Below are 24,416 nucleotides of genomic sequence, written 5' to 3' on the forward strand. Positions count from 1 at the left end.
ATTAATGACTCGTTTATAACAAAGTTTTCAAAATATGATTTTGGTGACCTTTTGGCGGTCAACACTTCAGTATGTCTTTAAGCAAGCGCTTTACAACATGTATCGCTACTTCCTGAACCTCCATTGGCACAGGCTCAGAAGTGCCAGTCCCACCAAAGACTTTTTTTTTTTTAAAGCACCAATTCTTTATCAGACTCATTCAGTTTAATAAATATACTTTGTAAGACATCAGAGGTGAAGACAAAAAGACCCAGAGGACATGACCGTTTGAGCAAAGAGTCCCTGAATACAAGGCTTGAGCCATAACTGCTTATATTTAACTTTGGTAAAGTAATCAGATGAAAATAATGATATAATAATCAAATTTAAAAAAATGTGTAATAAGATTGGTGACGCCATCATAGATTGTTATATTTTACCTTAACGTGTTGACCGGAACTTAGCCCTCGACCTGGTCTTTGCATTAAAAAAACCCAAAACATGCCACATGTTGTAGAAAACCTGTTCACATGTAGTTTGTGCCCCAACTGTTGAAGGGTAATTTGACCTGCCCAATGGTATATTCTTAGTCATCAAAAAAGTACGTTAAACATTTTTACAGAAATATACTTAAGATACTCTATATTCTGTTGTGGCATTTTTTTTTTTTTTAAGTGCAGGATGTACTTTTAATGCAAAATGTCACGTAACTTGTAGCCTACTCAGTAACGGACAACATCTTAAAGTAATCTGACCAAGCGTGACATGTGAACGACTTGTCTTTGAAACACTTTAACATGGTAAACATAAAGCAAATGCTATGTAAAACTTTTATGGGGGAGATCATGCTCTGACTCATAGTCTGGTCCCACTGATGTAGAATGTAGATGATGAATTATCACTGCAGAAGAAGAAAAGAAATAGAAATTGGACAGCTTCCCTGAGCCAACATGAAAACTGAAAAGATCTTATTTGGACCAACCTCGAAAAACTGGTTGGAAAAAGGAGGAAAAACACGGAAAACAGAATCTGATGTTTCACTTCAACTTTAGGCTGAGTGGTTGAAGGGTATATGTGGTTATGCATATCACAAAAAAAATCTATACTGGGCATCAGAAGTATTTGCATCCGTGTCTGGGCGGACCTGTCGGAGTCGCTGGCTGGGCGTTTACTTCCCCATGAGACAATAACTGCACATAGACAACATTCAGTAATGATCCTTGAACAAAAGTGTTATCCCGGGGCTCCACGGCTAGACATCAGACTTTATCGATGCGAGCCACTTTTCCTTTTCATCCTGTCAGGAGATGGTTTGTGAACACTGCTCACGTGGCGATGCTTCAAATCTCATAACTTAAACTGCTTCATCTGGTTCTGTGTCATTTCTTATCCGGAGTTCATCACTGAGTCCTCTGCTCTTCGGGTGATCCCGACTGGTCTTCAAGCTGCCCGACTGGTTTCTCCTCCGCCCCTCCCGATGCCAACTTGGGGCTTGTCTTTGCCAGCGTACTGTAAATGGTCATAGCCTGTGTGGCAGGGAAATGAGTTGAGAACTGTTATTGATCTGTACTCAATCCAGCGGCCGCTGTGAACGCACATGTGCATGTGTACAAACCTGCGAGACCATTCCACTAATGTCCCCGGTGTTGGAAGGCAGAAGGATGGTGTTGGACTGTTTGGCGAGTTTGGAGAAAGCAGACACGTACTGTTCGGCCACACTGAGTGAAGCTGCTGCATTTCCATTCTGTACAGCATAAACAAACCAAACACAATTTAAAATATTCTCCTATAACCTGAACTGTGACTGCTTTTATCCTAATGAAAAGAAGAAAACAGTGCATACCTGCTCAGTCAGAGCGTCAGACAACATACGGATGGCCCTGGCTTTTGCCTCCGCTTTGGCTACGACTGCTTGGGCCTCACCTGGAGGAAACACAGTAACTCCATTACTTCTGAAGGATCACCAGGGTCATTTCAGCATTTTAATCCACACACAAGACAAGCAAGGCAGCGGGAACAGTCTGTAGGCAGAGACACTGAATCTCTAAATGCACCTACCAGCTGCTTTATTGATCTGCTCTGCTTTTTGACCCTCTGAGGCCAGGATCTGGGCTTGTTTACGACCCTCGGCGACATTGATGGCCGACTCCCTTGTCCCTTCAGACTCCAGCACCGTGGCTCTCTTTTTACGCTCAGCCTCCACCTACGCAGAAAAAATAAAAAGGCGTGTATTACAGCTTTTTCTCTTCTTTGTCCAGTTCTAATTTACAATAAAGTCTATTGAGGGAAGAGCTACATTCTAGAGTGGCTTTAGTCTTGTTTCGTGAGTAAAATGCAATGCTTGACCCCAAATAAACCCACAAGCATTCTTTAAAGTCATCTTATTTATCTCACCTGCATCTGCATTGACTCTTTGACACGAGGTGGAACATGGATGTCTTTGATTTCGTAACGGAGGCATCGGATTCCCCACTCATCTGAAGCTTGGTTGATGGAATGGACGATGTTGGAATTAAGGGACTCCCTTTCCTTGGCAATGAATACATACATGAGTACAACAGTACACGACTACAGAAGAATGTGAGAAGCAGCAGAAGTTCGTCTTTACCCGGAACACTTTGTCCAGAGTTAGTTTGCCCAGCTCTGAGCGCATGGTGGTCTGCGCCAGCTGTGTGACTGCGTACTCTGGATCCTCGACGCCGTAGCTGGCCTGAGAAGGGACGGAGGAGACTTTAAAAGCACATGTACGACTTTGTTCAAAGTGGGAAAAAATAAATAAATAAACAGAATAAAGCTGTTCTGCCAGCATACCTTAAAAGGGTCAAGGATCCTTAAGTAAAGCACTCCATCAATCTGTAGTGTTACATTATCTGTAAAATTGAGCACCCAAAGAAATTCGATCAGATTTTCTATGAAGTTTTACGTCACTCAGAGAGAAATATACACAACTGTGCCAACATGCTGAAAGAGAAATCATTTCTTTGTTCACAGAAAAACCTGTGCTGGTTTGATTGAATCTCAGCGACTACACTTTAATATTGAAAAGTCATGTTTTTTTTCCCCTCAACATTTCAACTTTATTCTAAACAGTCTGACTTTATTCTCCAGAAGGTGACCTTACTCTGGAAATTTGAGGAAAAACACAGAAATACACAAACGTCCTCTTATCCTCTTATTATATGCTTCTTTCATGCAGCCCTAATACTCTGTCAAGGGATTAGCTGCACATCTATCGAGCAAATTATTGATGCTGTTAAAAAAAAAAAAGTAATAGATTACTCACCTAAGGATACAGCAGACTGCTCTGGGACATCTATCACAATTTCTTTGAGACTTTGCACATAGCGGATTTTATCGAGTATGGGGATAAGGAAGTTTAAACCCTAGAGACAGAAAAAGGCAATCCAGTCGTGAGTGTCAGCAGATGTTTATGGCATAAGATCCACTGCAATGTCTGAGTTACAGGAATGGTGTAGAAGTGATTGCTCCTTTCAACAAAATTCTTAAATTGATCAGCTTGTAGCTTAGCTACAAACTCCATCCAGGTAGGACCAATGGCGTTGCATCTCGAAAATATACACAAATCAAGAATTTGATACCACCAACACAAGGGCCTGATTACCAATTCTGTTACATCACCCTTCTTTTCCTTCCATTTTTCGATAATTTGGGAGCTGAGGATCCTAATTGTTTGGAGGTTTTGCAAAATTAATCTTTGCTCAGTCTTGCCAAACACAAGATTTCAATTGCTTAACAGTCCATTGGCGGCATCGGAGTCTCCTCCTCATAATGCACCGTACATTTTCAGTCTGACGCAGATCTGGAGTACAGGCAGGCCAGGCAAGCAAACACGCTCTGTTGTAAGTCATGCGGAATGAGGTCTAGCATTATCCTGCTGAAATAACCACAGACCTCACGTGGTGGCAGATGTCTGACCAATAAACCAATAAACATCTCTGCATCAACGGCACCTTCACACATCTATCCCATGGACCGCGATGTACCCACATACCAACACAGACGCTGTTTTTGTTCCCGCTTATAACAGCCTGGGTGATCTTCCAAGTCAATTGTTACAAAGCTAAGCTGAAACATGAACTCATCTGACAATGTTAAACAAATCCACTGAGTTCTGTAAGAATGTGTGGAAGAAGCTACGGGACAGATACGTGAAGGCAAAGAAGAGGGCAGAGACTCAAAAAGTGGTGATGCCGGGGGCTTCAAACCTTCACCTCTTTTAACTGAATTAAAAAATTAACATGACCCGAATACTGCAGCAGTATCATTAATGACTATTCCTGCTCTTGACAGCGGCATTGTTTTCTTCTCGACTTTGTGGTTGTAGAGTAGCGGTAACCTTCACGTAGCAGCGCCACCTCTGTGACGGAGAAAATTGCCACTACTGGCGCATCGACTTGCGCCACTATATATTACCGGCACGAAATCGTGACGTCATCAACACAGCTCGCGCTAGCAGAAGCGGCAACCATGCTAGAGCCTTTAAGCCTATGTGGCTCGTTTGATAACAGGGGTTGAAGGTTTCAAGGTCCTACGTTGGCCTTTATGCTTGGAAAGTTGTTGATGGATACTTCTTTTATACCTAAAAGATCTGCTGTTTGGAGAACCCATTGCTGGCATCAAATTCTGTTCACATTTTTTCAAATACAATGACATTGTTCAGTGCAGACACTGAAGGTAGCAGCCCTTGTACTTTTTCCCTCCGTACAAATCTGTCAACAAGTTACTGACGTCGAACTTTGTTGCATTTAGAAAACTTTCAATCTTTTCTGAATATGGGCTCTGAATAAATGTGCTGGTGCTCAACATTTTTAAGAGTTTGGTCACTAAGTGAATATAAAAACAAAAATGGACCAAATATGCGTTACCGGCTCCAAGATGCGGTGAAAGCGACCCATCCTCTCCACCACCCACGCTTCCTGTTGGGGCACGAACAGCACCACGGTGTTGATGGGCAGGCTGGAGGCCCATCGCTGCTGGGCTGGTGTGACCCACAGCCTTGGCGCTGTCCGTTGGGTTTGCTACAAAGACAAATGCCACGACAATGAGTTACTTCAGGCAGAACAGAGTCAGGATCGATAGAATCGGATCAGAGGGATACAGAAATCACCTGCAGGGGAAATATCACCGTTCTGCAGGGGAATGAAGGAATTTCTGGTTTAAAATTCTCATTGCAAAGCAGGACTTTTTTAAAAAAAAAAATGTTATTAGCCATTAAAGACTTGTGACGAGCTACTATTACACTTAGAAGATAACTCTCTTTTCTAATTATTTAATAGACAATAATAGTTGAAAAAAAAGGTAGATAAAGCATGATAAACTGTCAGTTAAACAATTATTTTTGGTCCCTGTGAAACAAACAACTCAGGTCTTCTTTTTTTATTCAGGTAAATTTAGACTAAAGTTTTCATTAAAGCTAAATTTTCCCCTGTTATATGTCATCTGCCTCATATTTGTTTTAGTTTGTTCGTTCGGTTTTTTTGGGGTAGCTTTATTGTTCATTATATTTCAATAGAGCGAAAGAAAGACCCTCTCTCGTTCACTTGTTGCACACTTACACACTTCATTCTTTTGTCAGGATGCAGGTGTGTTATTAATCCACGGGTGCACGCTGAATGACACCAACCGCACGAGCTGAGTGTTTACGCGAGCTAACAAGCCGAAGATAACGCTTGAAAACTTAAACTTACCTGTAAAATGGCCCCGCCGGTCCGACACAGCGTCCGTAACATCATTGAAGCAGTCTGGCGTTTCTATTGCAGAGAAAATGCAAGGATATAAACTCGACACAACACACACTCCGCACTCATGTGAGTGACCCTTGCCGACAAGGAAATGAAAGTTACATCACTGGTGCAATCCTGAAAAAACTCCGTCGGGACGGAAAGCCGGATGGCGATAGTTCCGCGAGATCATGAACGCGTGAACGACCCACGGTTTTTTTTAAAAATCGCGAAAAAACTACTTGCCCCCTAGTGTTAACTCATACATATTGAAAGGCCCTAATTAACATATGTCAAATATAGTACTAAATACGAGCCTATTAATAACAATAATATTAATTCATTATGACAACAGGCCTACTACTATTAATACCAGTACTACGACTGCTTATGTTAATACTAATTATGCTACATGTATCAATTGACACTGATGATAAAACAATATTTCTTTCCAGCACATATCTGTATTGGCTTTGAATGATGAGAAGGCAAAAAAATTACGACCCAAAAATTCAAACGTGAGTAAAACCTAAATAAAACCAGATCTCATAAACCCACCTTTTATTTTACACTATAACATTCAAAACCTAACAAATGTTTTACTGTTTCGTGAAAAATAATGTTTCATCCTGAATTTGGTGGCAGCGACGCATCTCAAAAAAAGCTGAGACTCGGGCAAAAAGGTTGGAAAAGTAGGTGATGCAAAAACAGAAATAGCTGGAGGAACATGTTTCAACTAATTATATCAATGAGCAACAAATAACTCTTGTCAGATGGGAAGATGGGCAGAGGTTCAGCAGTCTGCAAAACAAACGGCAACCATGTGATGCGTACTCTGATGCAATTTCAATTATCAATGATCCGAAACTTAAAATGAGAGGACTTGTATATTCCAGTCTCTACACTACTTAATATCATCATAAGATTCAGATAAGCTGAAAACATCTCTATGTGCAGGGGATGCAGATAAAAATCATTACTGGATGTCTGTGATCTTCAGGCCCTCGGGCAGCACTGCATTAAAAAACAGACACAGTTCTGTCACAGACGTCCCTGCATGGGCTCTGGAACTCTACCAGAAACCACTGTCTGTGAACACAGTTCACAGTGCCATCCACAAATGCAGGTTAAAGCGCAACCATGAAAAGAAGAAGCCGTATGTGAACAAGATCCGGAAACTCTGCAATCTCCTCACAGCTAGAGTGGAAAACTATTCTGTGGTCCAATGAATCAAAATTTGAAATTCTTTTGGGAACTCAATGACACCATTTCCTCTGTACAAAAGAGCAGAGGGACCACCCAGCTGGTTATCTTTACTCAGTTTAAAAGACTGCATGTGTGATGGTATGGTGGTACATGGGTGCCTATGGGACTGGCAACATCTAGAAAGGCCCCATTGATGCTGAAAGGTTTATACGGGTCTTAGAGCAACACATGCTCACATCCAGACTACTTTTTTTTTTTTCAGATAAGGTCTTGCATATTTCAGCAAGACAACCCTCAATCGTGTACTGCATCTATATCAACAGCATGGCATCGTAGAAGAAGAGTCCAGGTGCTTGACCTTTTACCAGTTGAAAACATATGGATCATGGAATGCAAAATAGGACAAAGAAGACTGCTGAGCAGCATGAATCCTATACATCTAACAAGAAATGGGCAACATTTATCTCCCAAATGTTCGGCAACTGGTCTCCTCAACTTCCAAAAGTTTACAGACTCTTGTTGAACTAAGAGAGGATGCCACACAGTGTTCTAACTTTTTTTTTAGGTGTGTTGCTGCTATCAAATTCAAGATGAGCTAATAAATGGGAAATGGACTGTACTTATGTAGCTCTTTTCTTGTCTTTTCTTGTTCACCCATTCACAAATAGACGCTCATACGGCCTTGGACGCATCAGTAGGCGACACGAGGTTCAGTATCTTGCAGGAGGAAGTTAGTTTTCATTCAATAGAAAAAGGTCTGAGAATTAACAACTGGAGTTGTAAAATGTACGACCACGTCTCTGTGAGTTGCCAAACGTTTTTGTCCAGTGACACTGAAAATGTGTCTTGTCCAGTGTAATGACTGAATACAGCCACGGGGTGGTGCTGTTCATTCCGTTTTGCTTAGATTCAGTAAACCTCCAACTGGGACGTTTGTGTTATCAAATACCATACATATCCTAAAAGACTATCAGAAATGTTTGTGCCTGTGAGCCACAGTGTTCAGGAAACTTGGAGTAACGGAAGCCAGTATTTCAGTCTTTCGGTATTCAGCGAAGGTCTTGGGATTTGGGTTACCTACTAAAAGCTGTTCGCTGAGCTTCTTTTCTGTTAAGCCCTCCGTGAGTTGGAAACCTGATTTGATTTGACGCTTCAGCAAGTTATGTAAAACATATTTCAAATAAATTCGAACTCAGCCTATTAAGTGTTAAACCAATACTACACGTGAACGACTTGAAGCAAAAAAAATAAAAATAAATAAAAGTTAAATAAAAATTGAGTAAATTAATTCATTTTTTTTAATAAAAAACAAAAGTAACTAAAAACAAACAAACAGAACACTAAAATATGCTGTTGGGGGTGGGGTTGACTGATAAATTAAAAAAATAAAAATAAAAATAGAACTAAAAATGTGACTCTAGGTATGGTTTCATACTGGGACTTTTGTGCGTCACCTGTCCCTTCTTCCAATTCATCCCTCTCAGCGATTGGCCGAATTTCCTGAAGAGGTCCCGCCCTATAGCAGGGGTACTGTACTCTGATTGGATCCCTCAAAAGCCAGTAACAGGTGCCTCTGCCCCCCCCCCCCTACCCCGCCACTCTCCTCTGTGTTTCGGTGCTCTCGTGCCGTCCGTCAGTCTGAAAACCTTTGATGGGAGTTTTGATAATGGCGTGGACGTGGCGGGGAGCAAGTGCTCTCTGCCCATGTCCGGCATCAGTTAGCGACCTGTAAAAACCAAAAAAGGATTTTATCAGAGCTTCTGGGAAAGTGTTTCAACGGATGTTATAATGTGACCTGACTCAATAAATCTCCGCTGAGAGCCCTCTTAAGCTACAAACTGTGAAACTACTGGCTTCTCGCTGGAGGCGCTTTGTCATGTCGCTACTGTGTGTCAGAGGTAGGTTTCCCTGTTATTTCTACTTTATACGGTTATAGTTGTTTGTGTATTTGGTGGTTTTGTTCTGAGTTGGTTGAATTTGCTGAAGTCAGTCTGAGAGTGGGAATGTGCCGCACAGGGCACACTTTCTAGCAGGAGGCGTTTTCTTTTAGTGAAATTACATGGAAAAAGTAACTGGTTTTGTTTGACCTGCTCTGGTTTTACACTCTTAAAAAAAAGCTAAACACCTTCTGAGGGTAATGGATAAAAAAAAGCACACAAAACACACGCACGCACACACACACACACCACACCAGCTGTTTTAGCCCAGCAGAGGTTTACTATGTTTTACTTTGAGATACCACAAAAATCTGAACAACCACAAGCTCCTAGCATTGTTAAAACCAATACAGGATGATGTCCCTTCAGGATAAGGTTTACCTATAGAAGGACACTACATAAACTGACATTGTTGAAATAAAATAAAATAAATTATATTTATAATTTATTGATTTAACTGTAACTTGAAGTTTTTAACAAATTACTGTGTTTCTGACCATTCAGCCTCCATGTAATGTGATGAATGTTCCGATGCACACGAGGATGTCCTCAAATGAAATGCAGAAGGCCTTGCTTAGGATTCACCAAGGTCATTGCTATTTAATTCAGTTGATGATAAAAAAAATATCTTCAAAATTTCTATCGTTCAGAGGCGTGTGTTGGTTAAACAGAAGTGGTTATTCTCGAGCCACCTGTTGTGTTCTCATTCACAAATGAAAGTAAATCATAAAATTGCAGAAAGGCTCATGTGGTTCCAGATGAAACTGATAATGCACTTTAAAAACTAGGTCCCCTCCTCACGTGGACTCTTGCTGCTACAAGACAGAAGCTTATCAGAGGAGGGGGGTGGTACGGCAGGAAACAAAGTGGGGAGAATCCCACTGTAGTATCCTTTACAGCAGGAAAGAACATTATGTAACATCCAATACTCTGAAAATACCAGCGATCCGGCAGTTCAGTTCAGGGGTGGGTGAGGAGGAATAAACCTGCTGCAAGTCAAAAAGATAGGCCGAGCCTCTTTCTTAGAGCCACACATGTGTTCACATCGGTGATGACAAGCCCTTCCTCTCCAATTCATCATAATAAGCTGATTATCTTTATAGAAAGTCAGATTTTAAGAATACAGTTGTCACCTTACAACTGGCACAGTTATAAGGTGACACAGTCGTGCCATCACAGCTGTTTGCGCTAATCTCGATCAATGTTTGAAAGATTGTCTCCATCCACCTGCCGTGAAATGTCCTGTTCCCACATACTGTTTTCCACCTTCTGATAAAGTTGACTGATAATTTACAGCCTTCGTCTCGCTGTGACGAGAGATATCTGCCATGTGCAGCTTTTCTTTACAAATCCTAAAAGGCAATTGTTTTTAATTTTTTTTTTATTTCCTGTATCCATTTCCAGCGAATGTCTGTTTTTCTTTCCCAAGAATGTAATGTGGATTATTAAGTGAAGTATTTTTTTGGCTCATACTGTTACGGGCGGATTTAATCAATAGAGACTGGCTTTTTACGTTGCAATTCATTGCGATGTGAAATGTCACAATCGTGACTGTTCTCATTGTCAGACAGACCTCTCAGCCTCGCCCCCGATCTGTTGCACTCTTTCAATAATCACCGTCCACTGTGTGAAATTGATAGCACCTCTTACGGAGCTGCCGTGTACAACATTATTGAGCATCGAGGTCAGAGAGTTGAGAGCTTGAGATCAAAGCAAACTCCACGATGAAGCTGCATTTAACAAATGGAAGGGGTTTTCTTTTTTTTTGTCCTCTTGTTCCCTTCCACACCAGCGCCCATAAGTCCTGCCGGTGAAGGAGACCAGGTAAAGTTATGCACCTATTTAGATGTTGTAACGACTGTTGCGGGCTTCATCTCAAGCTCAGACAAAAAGCAGGATCTCAACCCCTTGAGCTTCTCATTAAACGAGCCGACTCAGTCACGACCCATTTTTGCGTCGCTGGTTGAATAGAAGGTTAACCAGGAGCAAAGTTGCTATTAACTTGTGACCCTCGGCTTCGTACGGCACGTTTGCACGGTCCTCTTTTCTTTTGTCTACAAGACTCCTGACTGAGTGAAATGACCCGCACATATCTCACTGGCAGCCAAGATAGCAGCTGGTCAAATTCTCTGGATGCTAAGGAAAGGAGCTTCGATGCTTCCTTTATTATCTCCATGGAAGCACTGGACCTGAGAGATAGTGGCATCCCACAATGGTTGAAATGGGCCTTATATGTGACAATATGAGGACAGAGGGTGAGGGTGAGCCGTCTGTGACAATAATCTCTCCTTCTTGAAGTTACAGATGATTACCCATCTTATGTAACGGTGATATTTGGTAGAGCTTTCCGTAAAACAACTTTGGTATTGGTTGCCGCGGTTTCATCGCTGCAAATCCATATTACAGCTTTGTGTCAGCGCGGTCAGATTCTCCTTGTGGGGCGACCGGAGGTAATTTATTTGCCTATTCCATCCACTATTGACTATATCTTGAGTGTCCTGAGTGCAGCTGTGAGCCTCATCATCAGAAGGTGGATGTATTAGCTTGACGCAGCGCCTCGACAACAAATATTTGCTTTGATAATAAAAGCTGTCAGCTGACTTTCATACATGACGCAAAGATTGTTCTCAGGTTGCTTTTTGTCAGTTTTACTACCACATGAGTCATTTTCCAGTCAGGAGGAAGTTTTGAATCAAGACTGGGAGCATAAACAGAAAAAAAAAAAAAAAAAAAGTCAGTCTAAAACCTTTGTGCTCATTTAGAAAAAGAAAGAACAATTTTTTTTAATTTTTTTTTGAGAATAATGAGTTTTTGGCCCGTTTTCTTTTGCATCAGACAGAATAGCTCCTGGCAATGAAAAAGGTCACGAAGATGCAGGTCAGTTTGGTGCCACATACTTGAGAGATTCAATTCAATGGCTCAAGCAATCGGGAATTATTTGACCTAATTTAGGCTTTTCCCTGTGGTGCTTTCAGACAGTGCATCGATTGATCAGTGAAATTAAAGCTGGTAGGAGTTATGCAGCCGGTAGATGAGATGAGGAGAGAGCACTCGGGCATGTGAGTCATACCACCTTGGCGCGACTTGACAGTGTTGCCTATTTATTGCTAGCTGAGAGGCTACATCGCCATGGTGACGTCTTTACACAACAGACAAGTGGTTGCCCTTACAGGTGGACATGTGGGGGAGACTCTTGCTGGGGATCAGGGCAGGCCCGAGTGGACACGCGGGTCACATCACATGGGCCCCATGATGCTGCAGTATTGGAGACACGTGTTTTATTTAGCTGCATAATATCTTGCAACTTCCAGCCTTGTTGAGGGTATTAAGTACAGACTGATCTTCATGGTTTCCAAAGAGCTTAAACGCTGCAATCAGGAGGAGGCTTCTGTGCTCATGATTGCTTGTGGTCTTTAGAGAGTTTCAGCGTGGTAACGGACAGTCCTGACGCAACTATTTCACTTGCTGACCAAAAAGGTAGATAAAGCCCAGTGCTCGAGCATTGGAGGGGTAGAAAAAGTAACTTAGTTATGTTGCACAACGACCGCTCCACCTGAGCCATGGCCATTACAGAAGTCCATGCATTTAGTTATTAAGATAGAGAAATGCAAGCGAAGCAATGTTTGTGTAAAGCCAGAGAATTATTAGTTAAGTTTTTACTCTCAATCAGGGTTCTAAGTCAGTTCTGTGTGTTTTAGACTAATCAAAAACATGAATTCTTCAGTCAAAACTGATGCAAAAAGACGAGATCACAGCAAGTTTGCTGGACAAGCCGCCCCAGCTGCATCGGTGCTGTTCGCTACTCGGCTGACTTTTGGCTCTGTGGCAAAATCAGTGCCTGGAGGAGTTATTAGAAGGGTATTTTGTTTAAGGATGAACGACGGGGGCCCTGCTGGCCTAAAAGTGATGGAGCAGCAGAGTAGTGGAATTATGAAAGAGGTGGAGTGAGATGGAGAGAGCACTTAGAGATTGCAGGAGTAATCCCCTGAGCCATCTGTTGCTCTCTCTCTCTCTCTCTCTCTCTCTCTCTCTCTCTCTTACCCTGATCAGATCCAACCCAAAGCGGAAGCACCTCACCGCAGCAGCAGTAGTAGATTTCGTTGTCGCTGTTCCTACCTCGTCTTCCAGAGGCGATGTCCCGTTATTTTTGTACATTGAACCCCCCAAAGTCTTCTGCCAAAGTTAGAGCAGCGTTGCATTGCTGTCTCTATTTTCCTTCTAACTTTAACTCACCGGTGTGAAATGCGCAGAGCTCAGTTGGAAACGCATGTTTCCACACATTGGTTTGGGTCTGGTTTTGTTTGTTTATGTGGTCAGTCGGATTAGAATAGAAACACACACTGACATGTGCTGCTGATGGAGCAGATTAACTAAATGTTCAGCTTTAACCTGATTTTCATCGGCTTTAAAACTGCCTTTAAAATCTTGTCATTTGACTGCCAATAGATTACATTTCTCTGAATATATAAGAAGTTTTCAAAAGGGCTGCATATTTAATATGGTAAGTAATTACATGCACATTGTAATACAATGTTATCTACATGGCATGACTCCATATTTTGTTTAATCTCATGACATTTTGATCAAAAGTGGACAAAGCATGTTGGTCATGACGCAGGGGGTGCAACTGTGTAAAAATGAGAATTTTAAAGGGCTGAAAATTGCCATGAGCCACTTTGTATTCATCGTGTAGACAAATTATCTGTGCTATAGTGACAAATGAGAAGCGCGGCCAACAAAGTGGCTGTTTTTAATCGACGTGGTACTTTCTGTGACCAAAATACTTCCAAAGGACTGACTTTTGTAATCAGGTTCTTTTTCATTTCCTCCTTTTCAGTATTCTTCCACTGCTCTGCTCTCTCTTTACTCCTTACATGCAAAGTCTTCATGTCACTTAGTAGCTACTGGAAAAGAAAAGAGTGCTTCAAATTAATTGAGGTCACACAGACCTTGGTCATGCATTGCGTAGAATAAGAACCGTTTTGACTTATCTGTTTGTGTCAAGCAGCAAACAGGTAGTGTGATCAGTTCATTCTTACCCAGTGAATCTCGTCATGGAATTTACTGCGATGTGAATATTAAAGGTCCTATGGCATGAAAATAAATGGAGGCTTTTATGTATTTTTATAGGCTTTAGTGGTCCCCTAATACTGTATCTGAGTTTTTTTTCCCAAAATTCTGCCTTGGTGCAGAATTACAGCCAGTCCCAAAAATGAGCTTTCCTTAGGATCCCCAGAATGAGCTGTTTAGTGGGGGTGTGGCCTTACTTACGCCCGTGGTACCTTGCGCAAATGTTTTGTGAATCGCTATGGCACGTAGATGGCACGGCAGCCCTATGCCGTAAAACTAGCAAAACCTGTTAAAATGAGCTTACTTTGACAATATGACGAACTAGTTACTGAACAACTCTCCTAACACAGTCAAACATCAAGCAAGTGCTACACAAGACACAGCAAAAAAGGCGTGCGTGAAGGGGAAAGCAGGAGTGAGGATTTTGACATTCTCATCTGATTGCTCTGGTTTGCAAAGATGCACGTAGCGCGAGTCATTTCAATCGGAGGAAAGGCAGATATCGTGCGCGCCATAACACCACTAGCAGGACGGCTATCAAAACAACAAATAAGTACACAACACTCGCGTTACAGTAAATGAGGTGTCCACTTGCATACCTCATGCTATTTACCGTTACATTAGCGACAGTGACCGAGCTATTAGCTGCAGCGCTAACGACACAGACAGACTGACCGTTTTGACTCTGGAACCATGAATGAGTCATTATCCTGATGAAATGCACTGAATTTGCGGATTCATTCTTCTTCAGGAAGCTTGAAGTAGGGGGTTTTGGTCTAAAATGAGCGAGCTAACCATCTCATGGTCATGCAAACACCTCCAACAGCCCAGTTGGCAGAGATAAGAGCTTGCAGATGCTATTAGCTGCATAGCTAACCGTAAGCTAACGTTAGCTGCTAACGATACAAACCCTTTCCTGTGGTAACAAGCTATGTAACTATACTGTACATACAGGAAAGCAACACAATAATAGAGTGTTAAATTACTTACTCGGGAATGAGACCCTTCCCCAAGTAAGGGGACGAATGGAGCAGGAGATTGACAGGCGGATCGGTGCTGTGTCTGCAGTGATGCGGGCTCGGCTCTGCACCGGCCCATCGTGGTGAAGAAGGAGCTGAGCCAGAAGGCGAAGCTCTCGATTTACCGGTCAATCTATGTTCCTACCCTCACCTATGGTCACGAGCTGTGGGTAGTGACTGAGAGAACGAGATCGCGAATACAAGCGGCCGAAATGAGTTTCCTCCGCAGGGTGTCTGGGCTCTCCCTTGGGCTCGGTATTAGCCCAAGTTCTGGAAACATTCGTCTGTGAAATATTTGGCGCACACACAAATCTCTTCGGTTCTGTCGTCACTTTCCCAGAAAAAAACAAAATCTGTCCACTGGCTCTTTAGAGGTTCTGATGCAGGAGCTCTAAACAGATTTTTTACATCGATATACAGCGCAATGAGCTGGCCAAAGAGCTGTGGGTGGGGAAAGGCAGTTTATTGGCTCTGGGTGGAAACAACCTCTACGTCATAAGCGGCGGCTTTCCCGATCAGGCCATCTGCATGGTCACATTTCCAAAGGCGGAGAATAATTTCCAGTGCATGGTTTAGGTCTATCGTCATTTTTAGCCATTGGGGGACCGCAGGCAGGCTAGAGGAACTCATATTTATGTTAAACAACCTTAAAAAGTGAAAATTTCATGCCATGGGACCTTTAAGCTTATACCCTTGTTCATGTGTATTCCTGAGATTAATGACTATGAGTCACTTGAATCCATTAAGTCTAAGATATGTACCTTGTGAAGTTCAACAGAAAGTAAGCATTCAGAAAAACTACAGGAGGGGAGAAAAAAAACAAGGAAAACAGTAGATTGGTAAAGTAATTGTGCAGCAATTCCCTTCCAGCAGTAAGCTAAATGGCCTTGAAAGCCAAGGACAGAAACGGATAAGCATCAGTTTCCATCACCATGGCCCCCTGGTCCTAAAAAACATCATGCAAATCGGGACAAAAGGCCACAGTGCCAGCTCATTTAACTCAGTGGAAAGTGTACAACAAAAAAAAAAAAAAAAAAGAAAGGAAAAACAAAAGCTGCCCACTCCTCCCTTTCCGCTTCATACTGCGGTGTGTACAAGACAGGAAACACAAGAAGTGCGGAGTCAGGAGTTGGTGTTTTCTTGGAGACTGGACACTGTAGGGTGTTCTTAGATCTAACGTTCATCTTCCATTTGTTTTTACAATCGTAAATGTAAACACTTCTCATAGGAGACGGGAGGAGAAACGAGTAAAAACTTTCTCCCTTATAGTTATTTTGGTGTCCACAGAGGGAAGAACGTGGACGCTGCATGTAAAATGAAGGCATCATTTGTGCCACCCTGATCCTGTCCTGCACATCTGGCATCTCAGGCTCCAGAGGTTTAGTAGGTTCTCTGCCTGAACACATGACCCTGCCACAGCAATCACAACTAATCCCCTCCAAAGCGCTTCACAATCTCATAAACGGTATTGTATGGATGCATCAGGGGGCTAAAGATCTTAGGTCTAATAATAAACCAGAAATATTTCAGTGCTTTTCTTTCAGGGGTTTAAAAAAATAGCTTCAGTAAACACAGTTTTTTGCTTTTGTTTTGCTTTGTACGTTTTGTATCTTAAGTCCCATCTGCCTCACTTTTTGTTTCCATCTGTTTGTTCACCAGGTGTTGTGTTTGTGATGCAGCTGTCTAAGCTTATGCTTCATGATTATATTTAAAGGAGACATTATGCCCCTTTTTTTTTTTTTTTTTTTAAACAAGTTGGCGCGGTTCAGGTCTTAATGAAAGGCCCGTGACATGCTTTGGTCAAAATACAGCACAGATCCAGTGTAAACCCTTCCTCTTTAAAGCATGAAGTTCCAGCTCTTTTCGTTGCATCCCATTTTAGGACGTGAAGCAAGCAGTTACTGAGCATTGAACACTTCTTCTGCGGGGTGTGTGTTAACTGAGAGCTTCGAGCTTCACTATTGGTTCATTTGTTTTGCTCTTGTTTTTAGTGGCCAATGTTGAGAAATGTTGCTTATATTGTTTACGTTTCACAAAAGTTAAAGGAGACCATTACACTCTTTCAACAAGGAGCACAATCACCTGAGTCACATTTTGGTCCAAATATCACTTATCTGTAGCACAGCAGCCGTCTTCTCAGCCCTACTGAAAAACAACTGTCCTCCAACCAGCCTCTCATTCCACCTCTTAGTCTATTCGCCTCCTCTTGTGGTTGTGCCTCTCTTAAGACCTTTGGCTTCTCCTTACCATGGGAGAAAGCCAGGGTGAAAAGAAAGTTTACCAACGGAAGACGCAGCTTTCTCTTACAGAACCATGCAGCCATGGCAGATTAAACTGGAGTCAGACCCTGAACAAGAACGAGCTCCTGAAGAACTTTGACTTTGAGTCAAGCGGACTTAGTTAACTGTTAGTTTTTGTACGTTCGTAAGTTGTCTGAGGACAGATCGTCATGCTGGCTGTCTTACAGCCATCTATAAGTGACTCTAGTATATCATACAATGTCATTCAGTTGTCAAAATCTGGGCTTATGGTATGCAATTTAATTCAATAAACCCAAATATAATGAAGCTGTTCTTCCAGTCATACCTATAACACTCAAGCTCTCTCTATATATACATATATATATATATATATATATATATATATATATACATATATATATCGATACAGTAACTTTATCAATCTTGCGAGGGATTTGGTTCAGCACTCTAGCTACTTTGCAGGTTAGCAATAGGTACCAGAAAGCAATGATTTTGCATCAACAATAATGGACTGAGCAAGAGATGTAATTGGCATAACTCGTAATGCATGTGTACCGTTTATTACTCCATATAGAGGATGACACTGAGCAAAAGACTGGGTGCAGATATCGTTGTGCATCTCTGTCGCTATGACGGCTGCGGATTTTCCAATTTGCAGATTGTAACAGTTCAACTAGAAAGCATTCATTTAACAAAGGTAGTGGTGTAATAATGTTAATCTTTTGGAAAGTAACAGTAGTGGAATCGGGGTGAACTTGACAAGAGGCAGAACACTACAATGAAAATTTCAACAGGTGGCTGAAGGAGAGATTTTAAAACCAAATGCCAGTTTTCTTTTTGTTTTGTTTTTTCAGATGGAATGACAATTAGTGGTCAAATTTCCTCATTTTACATGATAGGTGATCGAAGTATTCAACAAAGCACTGGTTGAGCATTATTAGATCATTTCTTTCTGAAGGAGACTTTATAGCAAATGCCAGCATGCTCTGGCTTTTTCTTCTGAGCTGTGAGTGTGACATGGAAACCCGCCACAGATCTGAGCCGCTCACTGAATATGAGCCATTATCAGTTCATAGGTGGGCCCAAAACAAAGGGCCAGGATTTCGTCACCTCGGACACCAAAATAAATGCTCTCAAGCACAGATTTTTTTCTTTTTTATTCTGTAAAATGTTCCTTTTAACTACTATCATCACTGATTCTGAACCTTTAATGTGTCTACTTCCAAAATTGGAGATAGAATTTATATGTTTATTGTATTATATGTGAAAAAACATGAGAAATCTAATCCTTTGAGTGCCCTGTTAGTTATTGAAATGTATGTGATTAACTTTGTTGTCATTGCAGCAAAGGTTTGAGCTCGTTGTTCCAGTGTGAGGGTGTTGCACGTGTGTAAAACAGGGTCATGTATATCAGGAGATTTAATAAAGATTAGTTTGACAGAGATGCTTGTTACGTCCTTTTTCCATCATATAGCGGCACAAACGAGCAGGATGTTGCATGTTGTTGTTTTTTAGCAAAGACTTGACGCACAGTTTGTCTGACTCGGGTGTCACGAGCCACATCCATCACGACTCACGTTTCTGCTTTGTGATGAAATCGTAAAGCAACAAAAACACGATCTTGTTTTTGGGTCAAAGACGTAGCTGGGAGATGGGAGTTGATGTCATTTTTGGGTTTGCTCATTTCCAGAACTCTGACCAAATCCTGATGATTCTAAATGAGTGGAACTGAAATGGTTCGGCTGGCCTAATGATTCTTTTTTTTGTGTTTTGCAGTGAAGAAAGCTAAGCTCCAGGGGTCACCAGGTAAGAACTTTTATTTATTAAACATTTCCTGTCTTTTCTTTCAGTCTGTTCATCCTCCCCTTTGTCTGGAAGTTGGGAACACTTGAATTAAGAAGAGGCTGTATGCAAAGTGATTTGATATAATTTAATAATAATTATATAATAATAATAATGTATAATAAAAAATTAATATATAATCATTGTAAATATTTATAATTTTTTTTGAGCTACTTGACTAATTTGAATTTCCCCCATTGGGGGATGAATAAAGTATTTTTCTATTCTATTTCAAAGAGATTCATATTCCATGGACCTTGACCTTGGATTATTAGTTGTTTCTTTAGTGTACCCTCCAGTGCTCATTTTTGTCATTTTTTTTCCAAGGCTGGCGTCAGTGTTGAGCTTTTGATGATCATTTTGAGATCCAGTCATCAAGCCATATGGATCTTAAGTTTTATTTACAACTACACAACTTAAAAGCTTCTTATAGAGGCTAATTAACTTTGTGTTGTCTCTTTTGGAAAGTATGCCACAAGTCCTTTTCTAATGTAGGTTAATCACTTAAATTGTGGCAAGTCACCAAAAAGGGGGGGGGCGGGTTGATTTTGCATTATGAAATCCTGTGTCCTTCCACGATAGGCTGTGGATAGGTGAGCTTAGATGGGTGGCTCCTAAGTCCAAATCCCTGCGCCCTCCACCTAAGCAAATCCTTTCAGTGTGCACGCTCACGCCTCTCTTTAAGCTCTGTGACATTTCTGGCAAGAGCAGACAGGAACGCCGATAGAAAGTCACCTCAGCTTTGGATACGCCACTGATGTTAGTTATCCCGCAAGTGTCCTTGTGTGTTTTTGGCCCCTCCTTCATATGTACATGAAACCATTTTGTAGGGTCTCGATCATTGTTGGGAAGACCTCCCTCCTGTGGGCCTCACAGCATGTGACAGCTTGTCCCAGAGCAAACATCAGGGATAGTTCAGTTAAGCCAGCTCTCTGAGCTGAAAAGTAAATATGTATGTTTGCTATAAATATCACTTTTGTTGTTTTGTTTTGTTTTCATAATTCAGCCATTTATCATTTTTTGATAAGTGGTAAATGATTTAAGGTAGACATCCGTACATTATGTATGTTTTGCTCCTCTGGTTCAGAGCAGAGAGCTCGATTTAGATCCCCCAAAAGTACCCAAACGTGTAAAAGATAAGAGAGCTGCAGCCTACTGATTATCTTTGCAACCCTAAGTGGCGCAGACGGACAAGATTTTTCAGCCAAGGTGGACACAGAATTGGGGGTGGCAATTACAGTCAACCTAAGACAAGAGTGCACAAGCCATCGAACTAGTAGTTGTTCGTAGTTACAAACCAAATATGAGGTGGTATCCAAAGACCACCTCAGCTTCCCACCTGTCTAGAAAGCTCCTGTTTTCTACCTTTCGTTTGTCCATTTTTGGATGGGTGGCCCGATGCGACTGGTAGCGTGAGGTCGTGAATGAATGTCAACAAAGCTGGGCGCTTGTGGGTCCTGATTGATGCGCCAACGCACCAGCAGATCATTCTGGTTTGTCTTGTTAGCGGTTCGTGCGCTGTTTACTCTAGTAGCTTTAGGAGACATTTGGTATTATCTCACAGGCCAAATCTAATTGCACTGGGCCTGAGTCATCTCTGCTGTAGGGCAATGATGTATGGTTCCATTCTACATCTCTGTGCAGTAGTCAGTTGACACATTTCCAAACAATTGGTCAGGGGATTGGAATTATCATGTTGCCAAGTATTTAGTGATAAGCTCAGATATAAAATAGTATCCTGCCATGGAGAGGGTTTTAAACATGACCTCAATGACTATGAGCTTAATTCTAAAACACAAGCGGAGCTATATGTATAAAAGTTACAACGGGGTTTATGTGTTGTATCTATGTTGCCAAAAATATGGCAAAAAAGACTACAAAATAAAGAATGATGCAGTACTCCAGGTGGGGGTGGTACTGGACCAGTAAGTTTTTGCCCTCGGAGCTCTGATGATAAAGCTGTTACTACATGCAATGAAAAGATATTTGACAAGTCTTTCAGCAACAACGCAACAAAGTGCTAAATTATGGCGGTGTGGTCTAAAACTGATTAATGCAAAACATTGAATTTGCTATCTAAATCAGTTAAGTCGTGGAATTGAGGTAAGCTCAAAGAATTCAGATTTATCATTTAAGGAGTTAGTGTGAGAGGGGCCGCTGTAGGGAAGAAAAAAAACATCTACGATTAGATTTCTTTCCCTGACCCCTCATCAGTTGTGTGACACGTTTTAATGTTCCACGTTGTGCAGGTTAGATGCCTGCATTGGATTTTAATTACTTGTGTGAACGACAGGAAGAGCCTTCTAAGATCTGGCCTTATGTTTGGGAACTACACTCTGAATGTTGTATTAGTCATTGCTTTATCTCATGATAACCCTCCCTCACTCTGTTTAGGGACACATGAGACTTTTTAGAAGAGGCCTTTAAGTTTACATAAGGTTGGTTCACGATCTGTGTTTGCATTGAACTTTCACCACACCTGCAGCTGGGTGGCTTTTTGGCCTTATTTTCGAAGATTAGGGTGTTCCTAGAGATTACTGTGCATGTAGAACTGAGAGTGTCCTTGAGTGGGAAAGTGGCCAGCTGTGTTACTTTCCGCTGACTGCCACAGGAAACTGGAGCTTGATACTGACTGTGTGGAGCTGGATTTACATTTGCACTTGTGCTCCTCTGCAAATGTCTTTCTTCTAAAAATAAGGCTTCTTGTTTAACAATGTGCAGAATACCATTGTGAGTTTTTTTTTTTTTTTTTTTTCTTCCCCCAAATCATAATCAGTCCAGAACTCTTTGCAGGAGGAGGAAGTTGTCGTGATTTGGTCCAAGCAAGTTTTCCAGGAGCTTTATCACTTCCGTTGCAGTCAACATTTATGAGCGGTCTGAATTGTAAATGTCAAGCCTTCCAGCTGCCTGCATTTTTCTGACTAATTTATTGAAAAGACTCATCATCGATCAATAATGAATGAAGACATTTGACTGAAGGGCTCAGGAGTGAGTGGGTGGTTTCCAGACAGGAGTGGCGACTGCTGCTCAGGACATCATCCTCCAATTCACCTCCTCTGATCCTTCCCCTCAGTGAGGCACTGGCTGGTGTGTTTGTGTGTTTGTGTGTGTGTGTGTGTGTGTGTGTGTGTTTGTGTGTGTGTGTGTGTGTAGACTGAGCGTACTTGTCTATGCACACATTTGTGTTTAGACCTTTTACACTTGACAGGTTTAGTTGGATTAAAACAAACCCTGGTGTGATTGCTCTATTAGTAGTGATCACGAGAAGCTCGGTGTGCGTTGAGCAACTGGGACCATGACTTCTTAAAGCGCCAGAAAGGCTGGAAACAAAACTTTTAAACGCTACATTGTCCGCAAAGAATCGTGCAAATGAAATCGGCCGAGCAGAACTCTTCAAACACAGCTCCGTTTTCATAAATCTTCCCCATAATGAGCGATAATGCATGAAATGGACAGTGCTTGATGTGCAATCTTAAGTGAGACAGAGGACAAACCTGTCTCTTTCTCTGTCTTCAGTTGGCACACAGATTTTTCACTTTGGGTTACTTTCTGTGTCACTCACTTTAGTTGGTTTTCAGAATGCCTACTTCTTTAGCGCCATTCAATTAAAACACCAAACGCTACTCTTTCATGCTCTGACAGCAAGATTATGTCACCACACTAAACTAGTGTCCCAACTATGCTAAGCTATAAAAAGGCTGAATTATTGCCCAGATAAGTTCATTGGCCTTGCTAAAGTTTTAGTAAAATGTATACATTGTGTGTTTTTTTTGGTTTTTTTTTGTTTTTTTTTTAAAGGGAAAATAAACTGCATCTTGGATCAGCTGTATGGTGGATAGCACCTGCTGTGAAAGGCCCACGGCCTCTAAGTGGCTCTTATCTAATCCATACATCCTCTTTCCTTATCTGCCCCTCACGGGAGCCGACCCAAGTGTGGCACAAGGCATGGACTATCTAATTAGGGAAAGGCTTGAGCATCCCCCCAGGCTCCGTTGTAATAAGGCCTGTGTTTTGTTGCAATTGTCCTCTTGAGATGCTAATTATGTTTGTGCTCTGTCACTTACGGTTGTGGGATGGGATGGGATGAGCAGTGCTTTTGTTATCATGACTGGATGTTTTCAGGACAGGTTTTTTTTTTTTTTTTTTTTTTCTTTTATCTGCTTTCAAGCCTAAACTGTCTTTATTTATGTTGTCTGTCGCTGGAGTGTTGTGTGAGTCCACCTGCTTCGAGAGGTGAGTTTACTTATCTGGCTGCTGTGTAAAAAGCTGGTGCAGGGGTAAATGTTTCAGCACGTTGCTCGGGGTAACCAGATAAATCTTTGTTCAGTGCGGTCAGGTGATCAGTCTACAAAGGAACAGCTGATTGCTGGCTTTTGTTTCCCAAAGACCAGAAGGTGTGTGTGCGTGTGTTCATGTGTGTGCGTGTGCGTCAGTAGCAGGTTTTTATTTATTTTTATTTTTTTGGAATCTTAGCTATTAAGGTCTTTTTGCTTTCCAAAAAGGGTTTTATATTCTGTTATGAAGAAGACAACTTCTATGCAATTGATCACACAACCAGTGAGCGTGAGTTATAGGAAGGGACACCATTCGTGCAGGACCAAAAGCTACCCAAGCAAATTCGACCTCAACAGTGGGCACCTGTCGATGCTCCCCTCAGTCTGCTGCAGGAAATGAAATGCTGGTGGACGTGCCACAGGCCGCCTAATCTTCCCTCCCTCCCCCCCTCACCCTGTTCAGGGCTGACAGCTGGTGCATACAGTTGTTGTGGCTCCGCTGTCCGGCACTACTGCCTGAGAGGAGGCTGACAGAGATCACTGGGTGTGAAAGCACCCAGACTGAGTATCCGTGTCCAAACTGCCAGTTTCAACAGCCAGCAAAGTCTCAGCAGTGATCATTTACAGCGTGCCGTACCACAAAAATGGGAAACTTGTCACATTTAGACTGCTTGTGAGTAACTGGTTGTTTCAAATGTGAACGTTCAGTTTAGATGGTCACATAACCTTTGACTCGAGGGAATTTTATGAATTCTGGATGTTATCAGGACTGACGGAGACCTTTTCCTGCTACACTAACGGTTTAAAGGTGACTTCATTTGTAGGGTCACCAGAAGACAAGTCCTTTGTTCCTTTGTTACAATACCATATGTTTAGAGGAAAAACAAGAGTACGTAAGAGAAACTGGAAATCTCAATGCAGGAGAAATGCATCAGGCAGTTGGAGCCTGTCATATGTGACGTATGAGTGTGGCTCTCATTGGAGATTAACAGGGTCAGTGTGTTGACCTGGCCTGACTTGGCTTAACATAGTCAGGGGGAGGAGACTCATCTCCTTTCACTGTCACTGTTACTCCTGATCTTTTTCA

At 41.8% G+C, this 24,416-nt stretch overlaps 2 protein-coding genes across 4 annotated transcripts in view; one reads left to right on the forward strand and one right to left on the reverse strand.

Annotated features, from left to right (window-relative positions):
* Positions 1-1,009: 1,009 nt before the first annotated feature.
* LOC142372988 (stomatin-like protein 2, mitochondrial) lies at positions 1,010-5,834 on the reverse strand. The gene is made up of 10 exons (XM_075456032.1): positions 5,688-5,834; positions 4,866-5,018; positions 3,263-3,362; positions 2,791-2,849; positions 2,588-2,689; positions 2,374-2,508; positions 2,038-2,182; positions 1,823-1,902; positions 1,595-1,723; positions 1,010-1,505 (listed from the first exon to the last, which is right to left on the reverse strand). The coding sequence occupies exons 1-10, from the start codon at positions 5,730-5,732 to the stop codon at positions 1,380-1,382; spliced, it is 1,074 nt and encodes a 357-aa protein (XP_075312147.1). The 5' UTR covers positions 5,733-5,834; the 3' UTR covers positions 1,010-1,379.
* Positions 5,835-8,544: 2,710 nt separating this feature from the next.
* unc13bb (unc-13 homolog Bb (C. elegans)) overlaps positions 8,545-24,416 on the forward strand; it is a 61,905-nt gene continuing 46,033 nt past the window's right edge. For all 3 annotated transcript variants that reach the window (XM_075455085.1, XM_075455086.1, XM_075455087.1), the window contains exons 1-2: positions 8,545-8,824; positions 18,990-19,019. In XM_075455085.1, coding sequence (XP_075311200.1) covers positions 8,803-8,824; positions 18,990-19,019 — 52 coding nt within the window. In that variant the 5' untranslated portion in view covers positions 8,545-8,802. The remainder of the gene's footprint in view (positions 8,825-18,989; positions 19,020-24,416) is intronic.

Source organism: Odontesthes bonariensis, chromosome 22, assembly GCF_027942865.1.
Source record: "Odontesthes bonariensis isolate fOdoBon6 chromosome 22, fOdoBon6.hap1, whole genome shotgun sequence".
Lineage (NCBI taxonomy): Eukaryota > Metazoa > Chordata > Actinopteri > Atheriniformes > Atherinopsidae > Odontesthes > Odontesthes bonariensis.

Bases quoted from the DNA above. Each gene is read 5' to 3' on its own strand.
- LOC142372988 (XM_075456032.1), bottom strand. From the start codon at position 5,732: ATGATGTTACGGACGCTGTGTCGGACCGGCGGGGCCATTTTACAG. The intron at 3,363-4,865 runs GTAACGCATATT...TTCTGTCTCTAG, and splicing joins TTCACCGCATCTTGGAGCCG to GGTTTAAACTTCCTTATCCC. The intron at 2,690-2,790 runs GTATGCTGGCAG...GTCCCTTCTCAG, and splicing joins GGATCCTTGACCCTTTTAAG to GCCAGCTACGGCGTCGAGGA.